Source organism: Urocampus carinirostris, chromosome 11 (assembly GCF_059441175.1).
Source record: "Urocampus carinirostris isolate Australia breed hairy pipefish chromosome 11, RoL_Ucar_1.0, whole genome shotgun sequence".
NCBI lineage: Eukaryota > Metazoa > Chordata > Actinopteri > Syngnathiformes > Syngnathidae > Urocampus > Urocampus carinirostris.
Genome location: NC_142359.1, coordinates 2,054,956 through 2,073,629, shown reverse-complemented (window position 1 = coordinate 2,073,629; position 18,674 = coordinate 2,054,956). Strand labels below are relative to the sequence as shown.

Here is an 18,674-nt window from a genome sequence, read left to right as displayed (position 1 = left end):
CACGCAGGAGGTTCCCATGACATGAACTGTGCCGCACAAGCACTAACCACTGCCCCGCCGTGCTGCCCCCTTTTTAAAATACTTTGAACAAAATTCTTACATCCACGCTGCGTTAACAATAAAACAAACCAAAATAATATAAGGATTTTTTTTAAACATGCCAGGGGGGAACAAAGTTACTTAAAAAAACCCAAATTGTTTGGTTTTAATGGCCTTTTTCTTGTGGGAAAGCAATAGATAGAATGTATTGTTTAAATTCAAATTGGAAGGCAATGAATAAGCATTTCAGTGTTTCACTACGATGAAAATATTGACAAACGGGTCCTTTTGGCTTTCACTTATGTATTCAAAGTACAATATTTTTGTACAAAATAGTTGGAAGCCATTGTTAATTTGGTCAGCTATAAAATGACAGATTTCAGACTAGAATCTTTTCACTTCGAATCCCGGCTGTCGAAGTGTCCTTGGGTAAGACAGTGAACCCCTAATACCCCCAATAAGCAGGTTAGCGCCTTACATGGCTGCAAGGCCGCTATTGGGAAATGTGGAGCACATTGTAAAGCGCTTTGAGAAGTCATTGACTTGAAAAGCGCTATATAAAATGCAGATCATTTCATTTCATTTCACTTCGGTGCAGCGCCAAAATAAATGTGTTAGTTTTGGGGTGAGCAAAACAAAATGTGCATTTAACATAAGTCTTTGTGACACAGATAGCAATGTGCACTTTGGTCAGATAAATCCTGTGAAAAACACATTTTCCTTAATAACAAAGGATTTTATATTTTTGACTTTAAAGGATTTTGTACGATCAAATACAAATTACATTTAAATGCAAAAGATATTCACTGGCTGAGCTGTGGGGCGAGGTCAATGCAACCTTGTGAAGAATGATGTTTACAGAAACAACGGGAACTGGGACAAGGGCTGATAAGATAATCGGCACATCCGACGACGCAGAGGCGCCCTGATGACGGGGGACGGCAGGGGATTTTTTTACCATTTCAGACATCGAGGGGAGGGGGCTTTCCTGGCCTGCCCATGGGAGGAGCCGGCACACCAGTATATGAGTATATAGCTATGAACAGTGGGAAGAGATTTGGCCCTTCATTGTGGAGTGGCTTGGGTGAGGACCGTGACGATGGGGTGGCCATTTTAATAAACAACCCTCTACTCATCATAAAGGGGGAGCACTGTGATGAAAGACCTCATATTGTTAGAATATGATATAATGAAATTGTGAATGTGTTTAATTGCTGTTAAAAGTGTAAATAAAATTGTTCAAACTCAAAAAAATAAATGAGTATATAGCAGTAGAGGCATCATCCATGCAAGGTGCCTATCTGCTTATCGGGTCATTAGGGCTTCGGTGTCTTACCAGAAGACCCTTCCACATTTAACCCGGAGGAGCCGAGAATCGAACCCAAGAAGTCTCGATCCCAAGCGCTCTACCTCCTGAGCTAAGACAAGAAAGTTCCTAAAGCGCATTCATTCATTAAATGCACACATGAAATGTGGTCAATAAGATTTCTTTTAATATTCCACCACAATAAAAATTCTCACTACAAAAGGCGAGTGTGCACATGTCTGTGTAGTGTGCGGTGGACACAGTTCATAGTTCCACTGAGGGCAGCTTCAAATCATCCGTACAAGATACACAAATCAATAAACTGGCGACGCTACAAAAACAGCGCGAGTAAAAATGGTGTCTGGCAGTCTGTCCGAGATAAGCTTCAATAATCAGCAGGGACCAGGTTAAGGTTAGGGAAAAGCCGCTCCTCTGAGTTTTCTGCATGTGTTTGGAGTTATACAATTTAACGTGACTTGACTTTTGCATGTTTGGAGTTGATCCGCTCCAATCTAGATTGTTTTGCCGATCCGATCAGCTCGAGCGAAGCTTGCTAACTAGCAGGGTTGGGTAGGGTTACTTTAACTGGATTACTTTCAATTATCACTTTCAAAAATCCTACATTTCTTGTGTAAATTATAACTATAACCTTATCCTCCTTGTTTTATAACCTTATCTTCTCTGTTCCTTTATCTTCTTGGGTTTTTTACCTCACTGTGAATGTGTGAAACTGGAGTGTCATGCCCAATTTCGTTGTCACAATATGTTAACCCATTTTGTAACAATGACAATAAAGGTAGATTCTATTCTATTACTTTTGGATGACTCCAATACCAAATATGCTAATAAAAGACAAAAGAAGCTAAATAGGAATAAAATGATGACTCACAACACGTGGTAAGCTTTCTCTCCTGGCTTAGATCTCTTTGATCTCCGGCAAAACAAACATAAAATGCGACAGAAACAAAATGAAATCAATCCCAACAGCTTGCCAACATCATTTTTGCCATTCCATGTGTTCAGTTACTCCCCAAGCCTGCACAAACTTTAGTAAATGTATTCCTATTTCGTTTCTTTTGTCTTTTATTAGCATATTTGGTATTGGAGTCATCCAAAAGTCATTGAAAGTAATCCAGTTAAAGTAACCCTACCCAACCCTGCTAACTCGCCGATCGTTCCGCTGAATCGGAGAAGCCATGCAGGACCCCGGGGAAGCGGCTTGGCCCACCCCTGAGCTGCGATTGCCAAGCTCGTCTGTGCGCGACTGCCGCCTTTTGCAAAACTTGCATTTATTCTCATCGACTTGCTTTTCTGCCCCTTTCAACTGTCGGTTTGCCGCTAGCTAGCAATCCTTTGCCTTTTGAGAAATACACTAGGTAGAATCGAAGCGTATGCCCCGTTGAGTTTGAGGTACCGCTAACTCCAACTCTAAAAGCTAGCGTTAGTGCTTGTGCTACTAGCGCAGGGTAGGCAGTTAGCATCTCCGTTGCTCATTGAAAACAAGTCAGTGGCAGTGTAGAAACTAGCATTTGGAAGCTAGCGGCGGATTGCTAGTGTTAGCTCATTCCCACTACACTGATGTTGATGCAAAAACTTGATCCGTTGTCACAAACTGCTAATTGTGCTGATATGGGAGGCTAAGATGAACATTCTGATGAAAAAATAAAAGTAAATATCAGATTGTGTAGCTCACTGGCTAGTGTTGGCTGAGCCCTAGCGAATGGATAATGCTAACAGCTAGCTTGAGGCCTTGTCAAAACCCTCTAACCAGCAAAGGGTTACAAAGTGAATTTCATGAAGAAAAAAAAAAAGAAAAAAAAAAAGAAAAAAAAAAAAGACGTCGACCTTATCGGCGCGATTTGATCAAGTAGCTAGCAAGTTTTCATGACCTGCTTCTGCTCAAGTATGTTACTAACAAAAGTGAATGTAGATGTTTTTTTGTTAAATGTACCGTATTTTCCACACTATAAGGCGCACCTAAAAGTCTTAATTTTTTTGAAAAGCTGACCATGCGCCTTATAATACAGTGCGCCTTATATACGGATCAATATTAAGTCGCAAAGTCTTCCAACTAACTTGCAGCCGCCGACTAGATTTTCCCCCGAACGCCAAGTAGTCCGCGGTGTATGCTGGGATTTATTTACCGGCGTTTTATTGGCTAACCAATGTGTCAATCATCATTTGAATCGATCACTATTGGCTAGTTATTCAGAGGTCAAGGGGCGGATCCTTTTTATCATTTACAGGCTGGCATTGGCTGAAGCGGCAAAACAAAGCCTGCAATTGGCCGAAAAAGATGAATGTGTATAGCACACGTTTGACGGCATACAGAAAGCATTTTTTTACTATTCTGTATTTGTAAATATTTTATTCTCCTGGATTTACTTAACTCACGGATATAAGAGGACCATGGCTGCACATTATTATTGAACACAACGACTTCGGTGAGCTACTTCGGCTATATATTTTCCCTGTATCTTGTTTCAGACTGAACTCTGTGATAAGCGGTGCAGATAATGGATGGAATAGAGTGTCTCTTTTTAAATTAAACTCAATCCCAAGTGTTTATTGTCATATGCACAGTAAAGTTGCGAGCGAAAAAGAAAATAGAAACTATGGAATGGTTGGCATTTCTTGAATCCCAAGACTTTAACCTTCCGAATGATATTTGGAACGATGCATTTGAGTGACATCGTACGGACACCGCATCCGCACGTGTCTACGACACGTATTTGCTTTGGGGATGTTAAGGGGGTAATAAGTTGGACTGAACTATCTGACTGTTTGTTCCATGTTCCCATTGTAGCGCCTTATAATCCGGTGCGTCTTATGTATGTCAAATATAGAACCAAAAACTATTTTTTCGGGATGCGCCCTATAACCCGGTGCGCCTTATAGTGCGGAAAATACGGTACACTTTGACTGCTTCTACCTGGTGACAGTCGCAGCGTGGATTTTTTTCAGTTGTAAACAGATATATTTACTCTGTATTATGTTGGATACGTGTCGAATTTGCACAATTGACAATTTTTGATGTTACCAATGAATTATGTTGAACTAAAATTATTGTGTATAATTCACCACCATCTCAAAATCCCAATATATGATTCTGACATAGGACAACCGTGATTTTTAGTTTCCCTCTTTTTCGATTTAAATAGCTTTCAACGGTTGTTTTTTACCGTGTGTTGCGACCAACATTTTAATGCTAGCAACATTTTTCGAGTCATTTAGAATTCACAGTTGACCTTTTCAACACAACCAAGGAGTGAGAAGTCCCAAAACAATGATATTGCTAACAGCTAGCTCATCACCGCCCGTCCCGAATTTGGCGGGTTACTCACAAAATGTTGACAGTGATGCTAACAACTAGCTCCAGTGATTGTCCTCCTGATCGCATTAAGCCACAGTGAATATTCAAAGTAGCATGGCAGTTGCGGGTCACAGACCAAATAATGATGCTAATATTTAGAACACGTTACCTGCTCCTAGCATACTGTGAGCGGAGCCATCGGCATTACAAAAAACGAACCTCGGGGCACTGCAGCATATTGGCTAGCTTTCAGACGCTAGCGGTGCTTGGCTAGTGTTAGTTTAGCCCTGCTCTGCTATGGTTAGCAAGGAGTGACATCACGGCCCACCTCTCACTAGTGCAACTTCCTGTTGCCAATGCGAGGTGGCTTGGCGGAAGGACCTTTAAAGGCACAAAGTTTTGTTGTCTTGCTTGGGGATCAGTTATGTCGAAAAGAAAAATAAAATAATGACGTGTTCTTGTCGGCTAGCCCACGTTGTCTTAGCACTAGAAGTAGCAGAGGCAAGCCATTTAGCGTTCCTACATAGAATGCCCAAAGGGCAGCCAACGGGCTGGATGAGTTTCATCATTGATCTGCAAATGAGGCAAACTCAGTAACGACCCTTCGCATGCTATTGTGAGAAGAATGTTTCCATTACCAGGCTGTATTTTTCTAGTGTTGGTTTAGTTATATTTTGTAGTAATTTTATCAGATTCAGATTCAGATCTACTTTATTGTCATTCTAGTACACGTGTATGCAGAACGAAATGTCGATACATCTGACCCGCACAGTTTCCTTGAATGTACAGATATGGCTACGTATATATATATTATTATATTATTGTAATTTAATTTTGTAGTATTTCTAGTGTTTTTTGTTGTATTTCCATTTGATATTTGTGTGGTATGTTGATATTACTGCAGTACTATTTCTGTTTTAAGATTACGGTAGCAGTATTTTTGTATCATTTCTGTCATCATATTTATGCAGCAGTATTTATTGTATTAAAGTATTACTGGGGTGGCGCGGTGGCACAGTTCTGAGGTCATGGGTTCAAATCCAGCTACCAACCTTCCTGCACAGAGTTTGCATGTTCTCCCCGTGCTTGCGTGGGTTTCTTCCGGGCACTCCGGTTTCCTCCCACATTCCAAAAACATGCATTTCAGGTTGATTGGCCTAACCAAAATCAAATTCTCCCTAGGTGTGAATGAGCGAGCGAACTGTCTGTCCCTGTGTGCCCTGCGACTGGCTGGCAATCAGTTCAGGGTGTCCCCTGCCCACTGCCCGGAGATGGCTGGGATGGGCTCCAACACCCCCTGCAACCCTACTGAGGATAAGCGGTGCAGATAATGGATGGAAGTATTACTGTAGAGGTACTTTTGCAGTAGTTCTGTAAAAACGTTTTCCATAAGTATTTCTATACTTGTATCTTTGTAGCATTCCTTGGATTTATTTTACTATGACTGTAGTTGATTTTTTGGGCAGTATTTCTGTTGTATTATTTCTGTAATTGTATTTTTGTAGTGTTTTTATTACCAAAATGAGGCCAAAATAATACATTAGGTCCCTGTTTTGAATAACTAAATTTGACATTTTGTTTTGTAGTAAATCTTTACTATTTTTGCCATCTGACTGGATTAGTTTCACCATTGATGGTCAAGTTATTAAAAAGGGCTCGTTATGCAGCTAGCACACCGCAACCACCTCATTTCTTTTGAAGAACCTTACTTTGCCGGATTTGCAGAACAATGGTGACTAGGTGGGCCATTGACTTGTTAGTTTAAAAAAATTAAAAACACAGCTGTCCGCTGGTCATTCTGGAGAGGCAAGAAAATTCCTGGGACTTCTAGTGTAAGTAGTGTCACTGCCACGTTTTGCTTTGTACAAACATGAAAACACACACACACATTCAAGTATAGGCTGCACATCGTGGTTAAAAAACCTTCATAATAAATAGTCATAAATAAAGTCCTGCCAGTGCATCCTTGCGAGGCGTTTTCGTTAATTCATGTAGACACACACGCACACCAAAAGATAAAAATGGCTTCAAAAGGCTGATACCCACACATTGTGTTGACACAAAATTCATCTTTTTTCCCCCCCTGTCACTGTAAACAGCTGAAGTTGAATTGGCAGTGTTAGCAAAAAGAAGCCATTGCTATTTGCTACGTCTGTCCTGAATTCACGCCAGAGGAGCTGGCATACTATTCTTATAAAATAGGAAGCCTCTTTAAGCACCATTCTCATAGAGGTGCAAACGGAAAATACGGCAGAGTTCCTAAGTGTGAAGTAAGACTTCTTTTGCTAGGTTGGCCAGCTAATAGCCCAATGTTAGGCAGTTAAGTTTCCAGTAAGAATTCATTGCCCGTAGCTCATAATATGAGCATCACCCTGCCTACACGGACGTACATGAGAGATCGGGAATGCTACCTAACAAAAAGTGAAGCTATTTTGGGTTGCGCTAAATAAGAAAGGTGTGTGAAAACGACGCCCAAAGGGGGAATTCAAAATTGCAGTGAAACTAAGGCTGTCATTTGCCATTCACAAAACGGAGATAAAATGCCATGAAAGGTCGATGCAAACAGTGAGGTGTTTTGCGAGGCTCCGTTTGGAGAATCTGGAGTTGACTCGTTTTCCTGAAAGTGTTAAATAGTGGCAGAGCGAGGGGGCCACCTTTGGTTTGGAGAGGCCAATCGTGTGTGCATCAGAAATACACCACCCGGCCTCCGGATAAAAACATCCACTGGTAAGAAAATTCTCTGTCGAGTTGTTGATAATGTGCTAAAAAAAGAAAACAGCCGTGTTCCCTCAGTCAGCACCGATTGCGTCCATTGTATGGGTCACTCCACAGGAACCTGAGGAACTGCCTTTTCCCACCTTCTGAACGTAACTCGGTCCACGTTTGTCGTGAACCCTCCCTGATCGGGGCTGGGCTGCAGTCACTTTCAGCTGACTAATTTGGGCAGGACCGTCCGCGATTGTATATTGCCGTTGGCGTCGGTGATGGGCGCCAGGTTAGTCCTGGTTTTGGATGAGGTGCTGGAGAGCTTGGAGATGGAGGTGATGGTGCCGTCGGCAGGGGGTGCTCGTTTGGATGAGGGTTGGATGGTGCCGGTTGGCGGTTTGGGGAGTCTCCTCCTCAACCAGGGATGCCGCAGCGCCTGGCCTGGCGTCATTCGGACCGCGGGGTCCCACTCCAGACACTGCTTGAGGAAGTCCAGGAAGAGTGGGTCGTCGCAACCCTTGAGGGCCCCGCTCCAGTCCTTGCTGCAGGGCGGACCTCGTAGCTTCCCGCGCCGCGAGCGACCGCCGCCGAGTGCCGTGCTTCCGTCAGGCATGCTGGTGACGGTGCAATAGCGAGGGTAACCTTTGGAGGACACAAAGTTCTTGGCCCGCTTGGCGGCGTCTAGGATCTTCTGGCCGGGCATGCCCAGAAGCTCGATGATGCAGGCCAACTGGTCGCCTTCGTCCTCGCCCGGAAGCAGGGGGCAGCCAGTCAAGAGCTCGGCCAGGATGCAGCCCAGGGACCACATGTCGATGGGCATCCCGTACCTGGATCCTGTAAGGGCACAGACAAAGGGATAGGAATCTCCGGTTGCTCGGCGCCCAATTTTGACACCTTACCTAGAATGACTTCCGGTGCCCGGTAGAACCTGGATTGAATGTATGTGTAAACTCTCTGATGTTCGTAACAGCTGGAGCCAAAATCGATCACCTGAAAAACACCGCCCCAAAAAACTGGTTTGGACCTTCTAATGGACAGCAATGAAAACCTCTAACAACGTTAACTCGGGCCTTCTTAAGCACCATGTTTCATTTTGGAATTTAAAGAAAACACAGACCTAACAAAGTTTTCGATGCACAAAGGAAAATCTTGCAAATAAGGACCAGTTTTTCAGAATCTCTGTCTTCTGCTAATTTTTGACCAAACTTGGTGAAAAGTCATTTATGATATATCTTGACATCTTGTCACAGGTATAAACTTTTACATGCAAATGTCATGGGAAACGTTATGCATTTGTGCCCTGATGTGCAAATAATTAGGCTTAAAAACAGCTTCTTCTTAAGGTGGGGTGCGCAGTTTTGAGGTGTCTTTAAAAAGTGGAAAGTTTCACTTTTATGGATGTGTTAACAATTCCCAACCTAGTTCAAAGAGCCCTTGTGCTTTATTTTACATTGCGCCCATCTGCTTTAATTTTGATTCTATCTGGCCTGTTCAGGGCGGAAGAAATCCCCCAAAAATAAAAAAGAAGAGTTTATTCGAGCATGTCTCAGAAAAATATGCAAAACATGTGTTACTCTACTGCCATTTCCTGGCTTAAAGTCTCAATTAAACGTTTTCAAATGACTCACACCACCTTGAAAAAGGTAGACTACATGCAAGCTGACGCCATCTTCCGGCTGAAATCATCATTGCAGCCCCTGTCAAGCTGCTTCTGTTGCCCGCCCACTTACGTGCCTCTCGTGTACCAGCTCAGTAGCCTAGATGGTAAGGCGCCCGCTTTGAGACTGGGAGGTCGGTGGTTCGCGCCCCGGCCGAGTCATTCCTAAGACTTAAAAAGTGGTCGGCGGCGCCCTCTGTTGGCTGCGGCTGCATCGGCTCGCTACAACGGGTCAGGTGTAATCGACATTTCGTTCTGTGTACATTGTTACACAGAATGACAATACAAAGAAATTATTATTATTATTATTATAATTAGAAGCGCTGGAATTAACTCTTATTTTTCATCTCTTTTGGAGGTTGGGTTGCAATTTAGAATGTATTTTCCTATTTTTACCGTTTTCATCCTAAAAATGAAAAGCACAAGTATTCACTCTACAATCCCGCAGCCGCCTCCTTCCCTCAAGCCTAAAGTGGCCGGAACACCAAAGGCGCAAGAGATAAAGCGCTCGTCTTGGGATCAAGAGGTCGCAGGTTCGATTCCCGGCTCCTCCGAGTTATATGTCGAAGTGCCCCTGATAGCAGGTAGTTGCCTTGCATGGCTGACGCTGCTATCCGTCAGGTAGTGTGTAAAAGGGAAAGTGTGAAGCACATTGTAAAGCGCTTTGGAAGGTCTTCATTGACTTGAAAATCGCTATATAAATGCAGACCATTTACATTCATTTATATAAAGGCTCTTTAAACTTAGTCTGGCATTGTTACCACCTACTTTATACAGAGCAGATTTCGTTTCAAGCTTTTTAAGGACACCTCAAAGGAAACAAGATATGGGAAAAGCGTGAATTTGTGTGGGGTCACCTTGATCCCGCTGCGTCCCTGCTGCTTGAGGAGGATGTTCTCGGGCTTGAGGTCGCAATGTATGATGCGGTTTTTGTGCAAAGAGTCCAGACACTGCAGAATGGAATGCGCAAACTTGCGCACCAGCAGCAGACTGAAGCCTTGGAACTTGTTTTTCTTGATGAGCTCGTAGAGGTTCATGCTGAGCAGCTCGAAGGTCATGCAGATGTGGTTGCGGAAAGTGAAGTTCTCCAACATGTGGATGACGTTCATGCTGCAGTCCTTGTCCTGCTTCTTCAGGTGTTCCAGGATTCGGATCTCCTCGGCCGCCTGCCGGTGGAAACGCTTCTCGTTGCGCACCATCTTCAGCGCCACGTGAGTCTGCGACTTGTGATCGAAGGCCTTCACCACCTGCGGGCCAGTCCCGCGTTATAGCGAGCTTCAAACGGAACGGGCCGGCACGGTGACCGTCTCTCGAGCCCGTTTCCTACAATGCCGGTCAGCAGAATCGACCGGGTCGAGAACCCCGAAAAACCTGCTTTAATTTTATTACCGCTTCCGAGGTCACTATTGAGAAGCATGGCGTTGGGAGTACGAGGACAAAATATCTCTCTGTACCTGCACCGTTTCATATTGCAGTATGACAATAGTATCGGGTTGTTTGTATGTGTGACGTTTCGTACGCAAAACGATGATTGTGGCTTCGCAGCGTGCAGGCTACGTGCACCTTTTTCATGGCCAAATTCAAGCAATTCCGAGGCCATTTTCCAGTATATCCGCTAACATAAAAAAAAAGATCAGATGTGAATGGTGTCTTTTGCGGACGACAAAAATATCTGCTTTTTGGAGCTCCGCAGAATTCGATTTGAGGTAATTTTTGTGTTCAAAGTACTACATGGAATGATCAATGTGCCCTTTGATCAATTTTTTGAATTATGTCGTGTTGATGGTTTACGTGGCCACAGATATAAGTTACAGGTGCCTAGACCTAACAGCAACTTGCATGGAAACTTTATTCCTTTCAGGATACCAAAAATTTGGAATTTTTTGCCTGACCGGGTTGTTAGTGCAAATTCGGTGCAAACCTTTAAGCAAAGGTTGGCAGAGATAGATTTTTCAAATTTTCTTAGGGGAGGGAGCGTAAGGTGACCAAATTTGGCCATGCTCACTCTCAGCATTAGTTTTGTGTCATGTTTTGATTAATGTATCTATCAATACTTTCAATAAACATTACATTACATATACAGATGCAATTTTACAAATAGTCGACGAAATGGCCAGTGTATTTGCCCATGATGTTGTACGGCAAGTCAAAGTGTAATACGTTCTTGAGAAATATAGTAGCTTACATATTTGCAGGTGTATAGCATAGATTTGTAAGTATTTTTGTTTACTGCTAAGTTAATGGACAAACACTTGGATATTTTATTGTATTATATAATCAAATATGCAGCACGGCGGGGCAGTGGTTAGCGCGTGTGCAGACACAGTTCTAAGGTTTTGGGAACCTCCTGTGTGGGTTCAAATCCAGCTACCAGACTTCCTGTGCGGACTTTGTATGTTCTCCCCATGCTTGCGTGGGTTTCCTCCAGGCACTCCGGTTTCTTCCCACGTTCCAAAGACATGCATTTCAGGTGGATTGGCCGGTCCAAATTGTCCCTAGGTGTGAATGAGCGGGCGAGTTGTCTGTCCCTGTGTGCCCTGCGATTGGCTTGCAACCAGTTCAGGGTGTCCCCTGCCCACTGCCCGATGATTGCTGGGATGGGCTCCAGCACCCCCGCGATCCTACTGAGGATAAGCGTTGCAGCTAATGAGATGAGATAATCAAATATTCTGTTGTTTTGTAAACTATTTTTCTATCTGTCCGAAATTTCATTGTTTAAAAAAAGAGGGTGTTAAAAATGTCTTCAAGAAATCCGATTCGAGGAAAAAAGACCAGACCGATTCATCGATTATAATAATCGTTTGACCGTTTTGTCTCAGAAGTGTGAGTGTACGCCCACGATAGTTTTTTTCACGCTACCGAATGAAATAGCGGCTCAAAAGGTGCAAGGTGCGCCTACCTGCCCGAAACTCCCCTTGCCGATGACCTTGAGGACTTCGTATCGGTAAGCGATTTGGTCGTGCGGGACTTGGATGTAGGAGCCCTGCTCGTCATCGTAGCCGCAGTTGTTGGCACCTCCCAGTGTGCCTGCCCTTTTTTTGGCGTTGGGACCCACAAAATAGACTTGGCGCAAAACAAACAAATAGGTCAAAAACCGGACAGGGGGTTTAGTCCGGCGAGGGCCGACTCACCCTCGGGGTAGCTGAAGATCTCGTGGTGTTCGAAGGAGGACATCTTGGACATGAAGTGCTTCATGGCCTGCTCGGGGGTGGAGGTGGCCGCTTTGCTTTTTCCGTCGACGGCGGCGGCGCTTTTGTGGGAAGCGGCGGCCGAGCGCCCGTGCTGGGCCGCGTCCGGGCCCGTAGAACTATGACGTTCTGCTCGTGAGCTGGCGGGCGGCGCCAGACTGTTAACTGGCGCGCCGCTAGCTTGAGGACGCTTGGCGCCGCAGTCTTCAAACAGCTGCGTGATGTGCACGCCCTCAGACATGGCCGCTTTAGCGCCACCCTGATGCAAAACACTCACGTTATATACTTAGGGTTCCTACAGCTAAATTCAAGACATTTTAAGACTTTTTTAAATGCCTTTAGAAATCAAATCTAAGACGAAATTGACAAATACATCACAATTGAAACAAACAAAACAAAAAATGTAGTTCTTGCACACAATACATCATGCCTTAAACACATAACCTGCCGCACCTCCTGCGAGTAGAGGGTCCCAACCGGGGTTTGAACTGAGCACTTCAAAAAGGACAGATCTCCACACGTATTGTCATTTTTCATTTGGTCTGCCATTGGCATTCTACTTTATATTGCCATTTTCATATCCACGCTCATGTTAAGTTAGTTGCTTTGTTTCCGGCTTCTCTGTTCCCTGTGTCATTACATTTTCAGTTTTGGTGTTTCGATTTTGGCCTTCTTCATGTTTGTTTGCTTGTTTTTTCCCCCATTTCTTGTTTGGACATTTTAGTAGCTTTGTGTCCACTTGGGTGTTTGATACTTCCTAATTTTGTCATTTAAACACGATCCTTGTTTTTGAGGACCCCTGCTTCCACTCCCTGCTTCCCCCACATAAGTTCATCACCCAAAAACTTAGCCACTTCTCACGAAATGTCCACTTTCCAGGCATGGCCCAAAGAAAAACGTCTCTGTCCCAAGTTGCTATGCGTATATTGAAACTGAAACCACATCCTTGTTTTTATTGTGGTCACCTCATCCACAAAATAAATGGATGAATTACTAAAAAAGACAATTGATAATTTTTACTAAATCTTTGGAGTTCAAACAAATAAGTATTTGTAATGAGTTTTCGAAAATCGGATTAAAGACATTTTAATGCCAATTGAGGTCTTATTGAATTCCATGCCTTACAAGGCTTTTCAAGGATCCACCCGAGTACCCTGGCTTTATACTGCACATTCCTTTCATTGGATACATTCCAGAAGTGGAAATGTACTCTTGATTTTGGACTATTAGGGTAGAATGCATTGTGGTTCCTTAAGTCAGACCCGTTGAGAAGCAGTGTCCTAAATGATCCCCATTTTTTTTTACTTTGTCTTGGTGAGTTGAATGTGCGGCTGCCCGTTGGTTTTGCCAGGATGGGGGGTTAGCATATGCCTCTCTTAGCTGGGCCGCAATGGCAGTACTGTTCATTTGCTAACCTGCATGCATGCATGCATGGCGCGTGTAGGCTGCCCAATACACAAACAATGGCATTGCAAGTTAACCTTGTCTATCATTGGCCTTCCACCTACCTGTCACTCACGTAGCTTCAACACAATGACATCGTTTTGTTTTTTGTTTGTTTTTTACCTATTCATCCTGATATTCTTTTTTCTTTTGGGTCTTCAAAGTATTAACATTACAAGTTTTATCCTGGAGTACCATGTCAAATCTCGCACAATACAATGTTTCACAACATTGATATCAATGACAATGAAGACAATTCTATTTCGAATTAAGGCCGCAACTAACGATGATTTTAATAATCGATGAATCGGTCAAATATTCTTTCGGTTAATTGATGAATTGGAAATTTAAAAAACGCATTTTTAGTTTCTGACTCAATTCAAATATTGAAGTTTTCGACATATATAAAAGTAGTGCACAGAACAAAAAAAATTATAATATAAACCAATAACAGATACAAGTGTTAGTCAAACAGCTTAACAATGAAAGAACCTAATATAAATGTATACTATATACCTGAAAATGTTTAAGATAGTATTACTTTTAGACTTATCATACAGAACAAAAACGAGAAAAGGGCAATAAATTTAGTTTTATGTGTATTATACTTATAGCCATCAAAAATGGCTATAACATGCTTGCAAAACACTGACATGCATGTTTTTGGATGTGGGAGGAAACCCACGCAAGCACAGGGAGAATGTGCAAACTGCACAGGAAGGCTGATAGCTGGATTTGAACCCATGACCTCAGAACTGTGTCGCACACGCGCTAACCACTCGGCCGTCCTAATTCAAATTGTTTTATATTTTGTCTTGAATTTGAAAACAAAACAAACACATTTATAGTAGGGATTGTTAGAATGCGCAGATGAAACTGGCAGGGTGTGGTAGTTCCAACAAGGTTAAGAAGCAATGGCCTAGTCCTTACAGTAGGACTAATCGATCAAATAGATTATCTGATGTTTAGGCAATTAATTAGATCATCAATTTGTTGAATCGCGTGATTTATAACAAACTAAGCACGTTAAGTCAATGCAAATAAGAGTGCACTCAATTCCGTTGTGACACAAAGTTGGAGTACCACTTTGGTCCAACAGAGGGCGCCAAGACCGTTTGTATTAAAAAGTTTCTAACTTTTTAAAAAAAGTATTTTGTTGAACATTGATTGCATCATCACAAACAAAATTGGCATGAACGTTTCAACTTAGTAATGTTTGACTGTTTCATCGTGATACAAAGTGAACCATTTTCATGTGAACAAAAGTGATGCATTCATGCAGAGGGAAAAAAATATGTGTAATCTACACAAAGGGCAGGTTCTTAAGCATATTATGTATGCATATATTCATATACGTTTTTGATTATTGTCAAGTGAATTGACGAGCACTTTTTTAATGGTTTTCTATTCTAGAATATTCTCTTGTTTTGTGCACTACTTTTATACCCGTCTAAAACTTCAATAACTGATTGAAGCGATGTAAATCAAAAATGTCAGACTCATGGATTCATCGAATGAACAATCGATGGATTAAGAAAACAATTGTTAGTTGCAGCCCTAGCTTTCGGTTTGTGAATTGCGGGTGGGATCGTCTAAGCCACTTGCACCAAACTCCCGGCCCGCGGGCCACGTCCGGCTCGCCGTGTAATTATATCCGGCCCGCAAGAACATTTTACATTATTGTTATGAATGGCCCGTTAATATGAACTACGCCGTCTCATCCCTGGACATCATATTCTGACATTTTAGTCACTGTACCTATTCCTTCATATATGACGTATACTATACTATATACCAGGGGTCAGGAACCTATGGCTCGCGAGCCAGATATGGTTCTTTCTATGAGTCAGAGACAAATTTAATTGCATGCAAATTTTCTCCATCTCGTTCAAAACTTGAGCCATTAATCCTGTTCAGATACACCCAAAGCCAAACCAAAGCTGAATTACAAAGCAGTACTTTTCAGAATATTTCAGGCACGTTTTCACTACAATTTACAGTCAAGGTGTCACACCCCAAAAAAAGAAAGAAAAAAAAATCGTTTTGGCTGTACAACGCTAAAGAATCCTTAATATAAAAGCTCACTATATAATCTGTCTTCAGTGTTCAGATACCTTATGACGAAATCCACAGAACAAACTGTAAATTCTCCTAAACACCGGAAGATAACTTAGTTATTTGATTGGGTGAGTGGGAGGGATGGGTGGAGCTATGAAAAAAGTGCACTCCCTCCCATCTCTCGCCCTACTCCGTCTGCGCCAAAGGTAAGCGCATCAGGCTCCCTGTTCTCAGAATGTTGTGACGTTTTTACAAAATTATTAGTGTACCATTTTCATATTTCTACTTTTGACAGGATACATATTAAGGAGAGCAAAATCTTTTGGGATATTTGAGTTTTTTTAATATATACATTGACATTGAAGCAAAGGAATTTGAATGTTATTTTAATGTTAAGTTGTTTAAGTTAAGTTCTAAGTTGTATCATTTAACAAGATATTTTTATTTACAGCAAAATAATAAATACTGTATAAGTGATTTGAAGTTTAAATTGAATATTCTTGTCTGTTTTTATTCATATTTATGTTCCAAAAACATTCAGATCAAGTGTGTTCAATAAATGTTTATCCTGGTTGGCCCGCGACATTAAGTGAGTTATGAATTTTGGCCCCTTGTGCAATTGACTTTGACATCCCTGGTCTAAGCAGAGCGTGTTTGCTAGCGTACCGTTAGCGGGTTGAGGTTGCGAAGAGGCGGCAGGGTGACGGGCGACGTGGCCCGGGAGCCGCCGGGAGAGAAGACCGGCTCGCCCGCTTTGCCTGCCACACAATTGAAAAACACAAATGGACATTTCTTTCACAAGCACTGACAGAAAAAAAAAAAAACAGTAGATGGCGTAGTAGACTCCCGCATATTCACACTTGACTTTTTTCCCATAGCAATTATGTTTTATACTTTGCAAAAAAATTAACTTATTCCAGCATGGCAGGATTTATTCCGAATTTTAGCATTGAAAGAACGATGGTGCATCGTGTTCTGGTTGTCCGGATTGCCTGAAAGCTATTGTCCATTGAATGTTTGCATTGATATAGCGCTTTTCAAGTCAATGGAGACCTCCCAAAGCGCTTTACAATGTACTTCACACTTACCCATTCACACACACACACACACTCACACCAATAGCGGCCATGCAAGGCGCCTACCTGCTCGTCGGGGGCATTAGGGATTCAGTGTCTTGCCCAAGGACACTTTGACATATAACTCAGAGGACCTCCTGCCGCCCCCGAATGAAAAAGCTTTCGATTGCTTGTTCTGAATAACAACGAGGCAACAATAAGTTTACCGGGTGTGTTTTTACACATCCCCGCTTGAGTGAAAAAGCAGTGGTCGGTGCTTTCCTCCATTTCCCAGAATGCTCTGCTGGCGAGTGCGTGAAAGTTTGCAGTGGACAGATGGCGCGCGGCGTTTTAATCGCAAAGCGTCCTGTAATCCCGCTAATGAGGGCAACCGGCTTCATTCGAGTCTCGCCTCTCACTCAACAAACAGGCAAAAACGAATAAGCATGTTGTGTCGTAAACTCCCAAAATGAAACCAATCATTTTAAACCTATTACGTTTAGATGAGGTCATGTTTGACAATGCTTTACCCGTTACTCTGTATTTTGATATTCCGGTAATCTATTTAATTTGTAGTTTGGTCCATTTCATTATCATTGTTTTTGAAAGGCAAATGGAGATTTTTTTTGGTGGATAAACGGTCATCCAGCTTCTTTTAAAGTTTTAGATATTTCCTGGAAAATAAGGGTGCGGGATATGACAAGATTAGACCTTTAAGGACTTGAAATTGTGATTTTCCATAAAACCACAAGATTTTTTTTATCAATCGACATATCGGTTGAGGTTCATTCTAATCCGTTGAGTTCATTCACTTTTTTGGCTTCCAAAGTGCTTTTCGTGTTATGGTAGAATTGACAGCCACTCTTTATCCCAGTTTTCCCACTTGCTTACAAACACAGTGCACTCGTGACATTATTTTCAATAATAAATTCAGCTAAAGGATTCCAAAGCGTTATCACCGCTTCCCTCATTTCAGTAGAAAATTTTTTTAATCGCACACACGAGAGGCCGAAGTCCAACACTGGCCAAAAACTACGGATGAATAAATGACTCTTTGCGAGGTGTAACTGCAACTTTTGTGTTTTGTCAAATGAAATGACTTTTGAAATGTTTGGTCGACAGTGTGGAACCACATCAACGCAAGAGGCTCTTGGAAAAATGCTTTCCAAAGGACATACAAATGGCAGGTTTAAAAAAAATACCAAAATTTTTATTATTCTTATCACTTACGGCATTTGATAGGAGAGGCTAAGCATAGGAACAGAGCTTTTTTGCTAGACTGAGGACAAGAGCCAAGAAGTGTTCCGCAGGTTCGAGAGCGTTCTCCATCCGGGCACCGGTGCTGTGGAATGCTCTTCCCCCTGAGATCCGATCTGCAACCTCAGTGGAAATATTTAAATCTAGTCTTAAAACACACTTCTATTCTATAGCATATGAATAACCTATATTTTTTGTTGACAATATCTCTGTACTATTTGTACTTGCAACATCCATTGCACCCTGGTCATCCTGAAAGGGGGATTACCACATGTGCAGTACCTTCTCAAGGTTTCTTCATTTTCCTCATGTTGAGGTTTTTAAGTGTTTCCTTGCCCTCATGTTGGTTTCAGATCAGGTGATGGTGTAATAATAGTCTGAAATAATAGTCTGTTTAATAACCTGTGCAGCCCTTTGAGACTCTTTGTGATTAAGGGCTATACAAATAAAAATGACTTGACTTGACAATGCCTTTATTGTCATTAAGCAGAGTGTCGTAAAATTCAAAACTGCCCCATTTAGTGCAGAGAATTTAAAAGTAGTGCAATGAGCGATATGCAAAGAAAATATATATCTAAAATGACAAAACTCAAGACAGAACACAATATCAAAACCCAATAGGTGGCCACTGTCATAGCAGCGATCAATGATG

The 18,674-nt window shown here is 42.2% G+C and overlaps 1 protein-coding gene across 1 annotated transcript in view; it reads right to left on the bottom strand.

Moving 5' to 3' along the window:
* Positions 1 to 1,510: 1,510 nt before the first annotated feature.
* LOC148356162 (dual specificity tyrosine-phosphorylation-regulated kinase 2-like) overlaps positions 1,511 to 18,674 on the bottom strand; it is a 21,505-nt gene continuing 4,341 nt past the window's right edge. Inside the window, exons 2-7 of the mRNA XM_088347015.1 lie at positions 16,377 to 16,468; positions 12,153 to 12,468; positions 11,921 to 12,084; positions 9,879 to 10,268; positions 8,264 to 8,354; positions 1,511 to 8,198 (exon numbers count right to left, since the gene is read on the bottom strand). Of these exons, the coding sequence (XP_088203141.1) occupies positions 7,585 to 8,198; positions 8,264 to 8,354; positions 9,879 to 10,268; positions 11,921 to 12,084; positions 12,153 to 12,468; positions 16,377 to 16,468 (1,667 nt within the window). The 3' untranslated portion in view covers positions 1,511 to 7,584. The remainder of the gene's footprint in view (positions 8,199 to 8,263; positions 8,355 to 9,878; positions 10,269 to 11,920; positions 12,085 to 12,152; positions 12,469 to 16,376; positions 16,469 to 18,674) is intronic.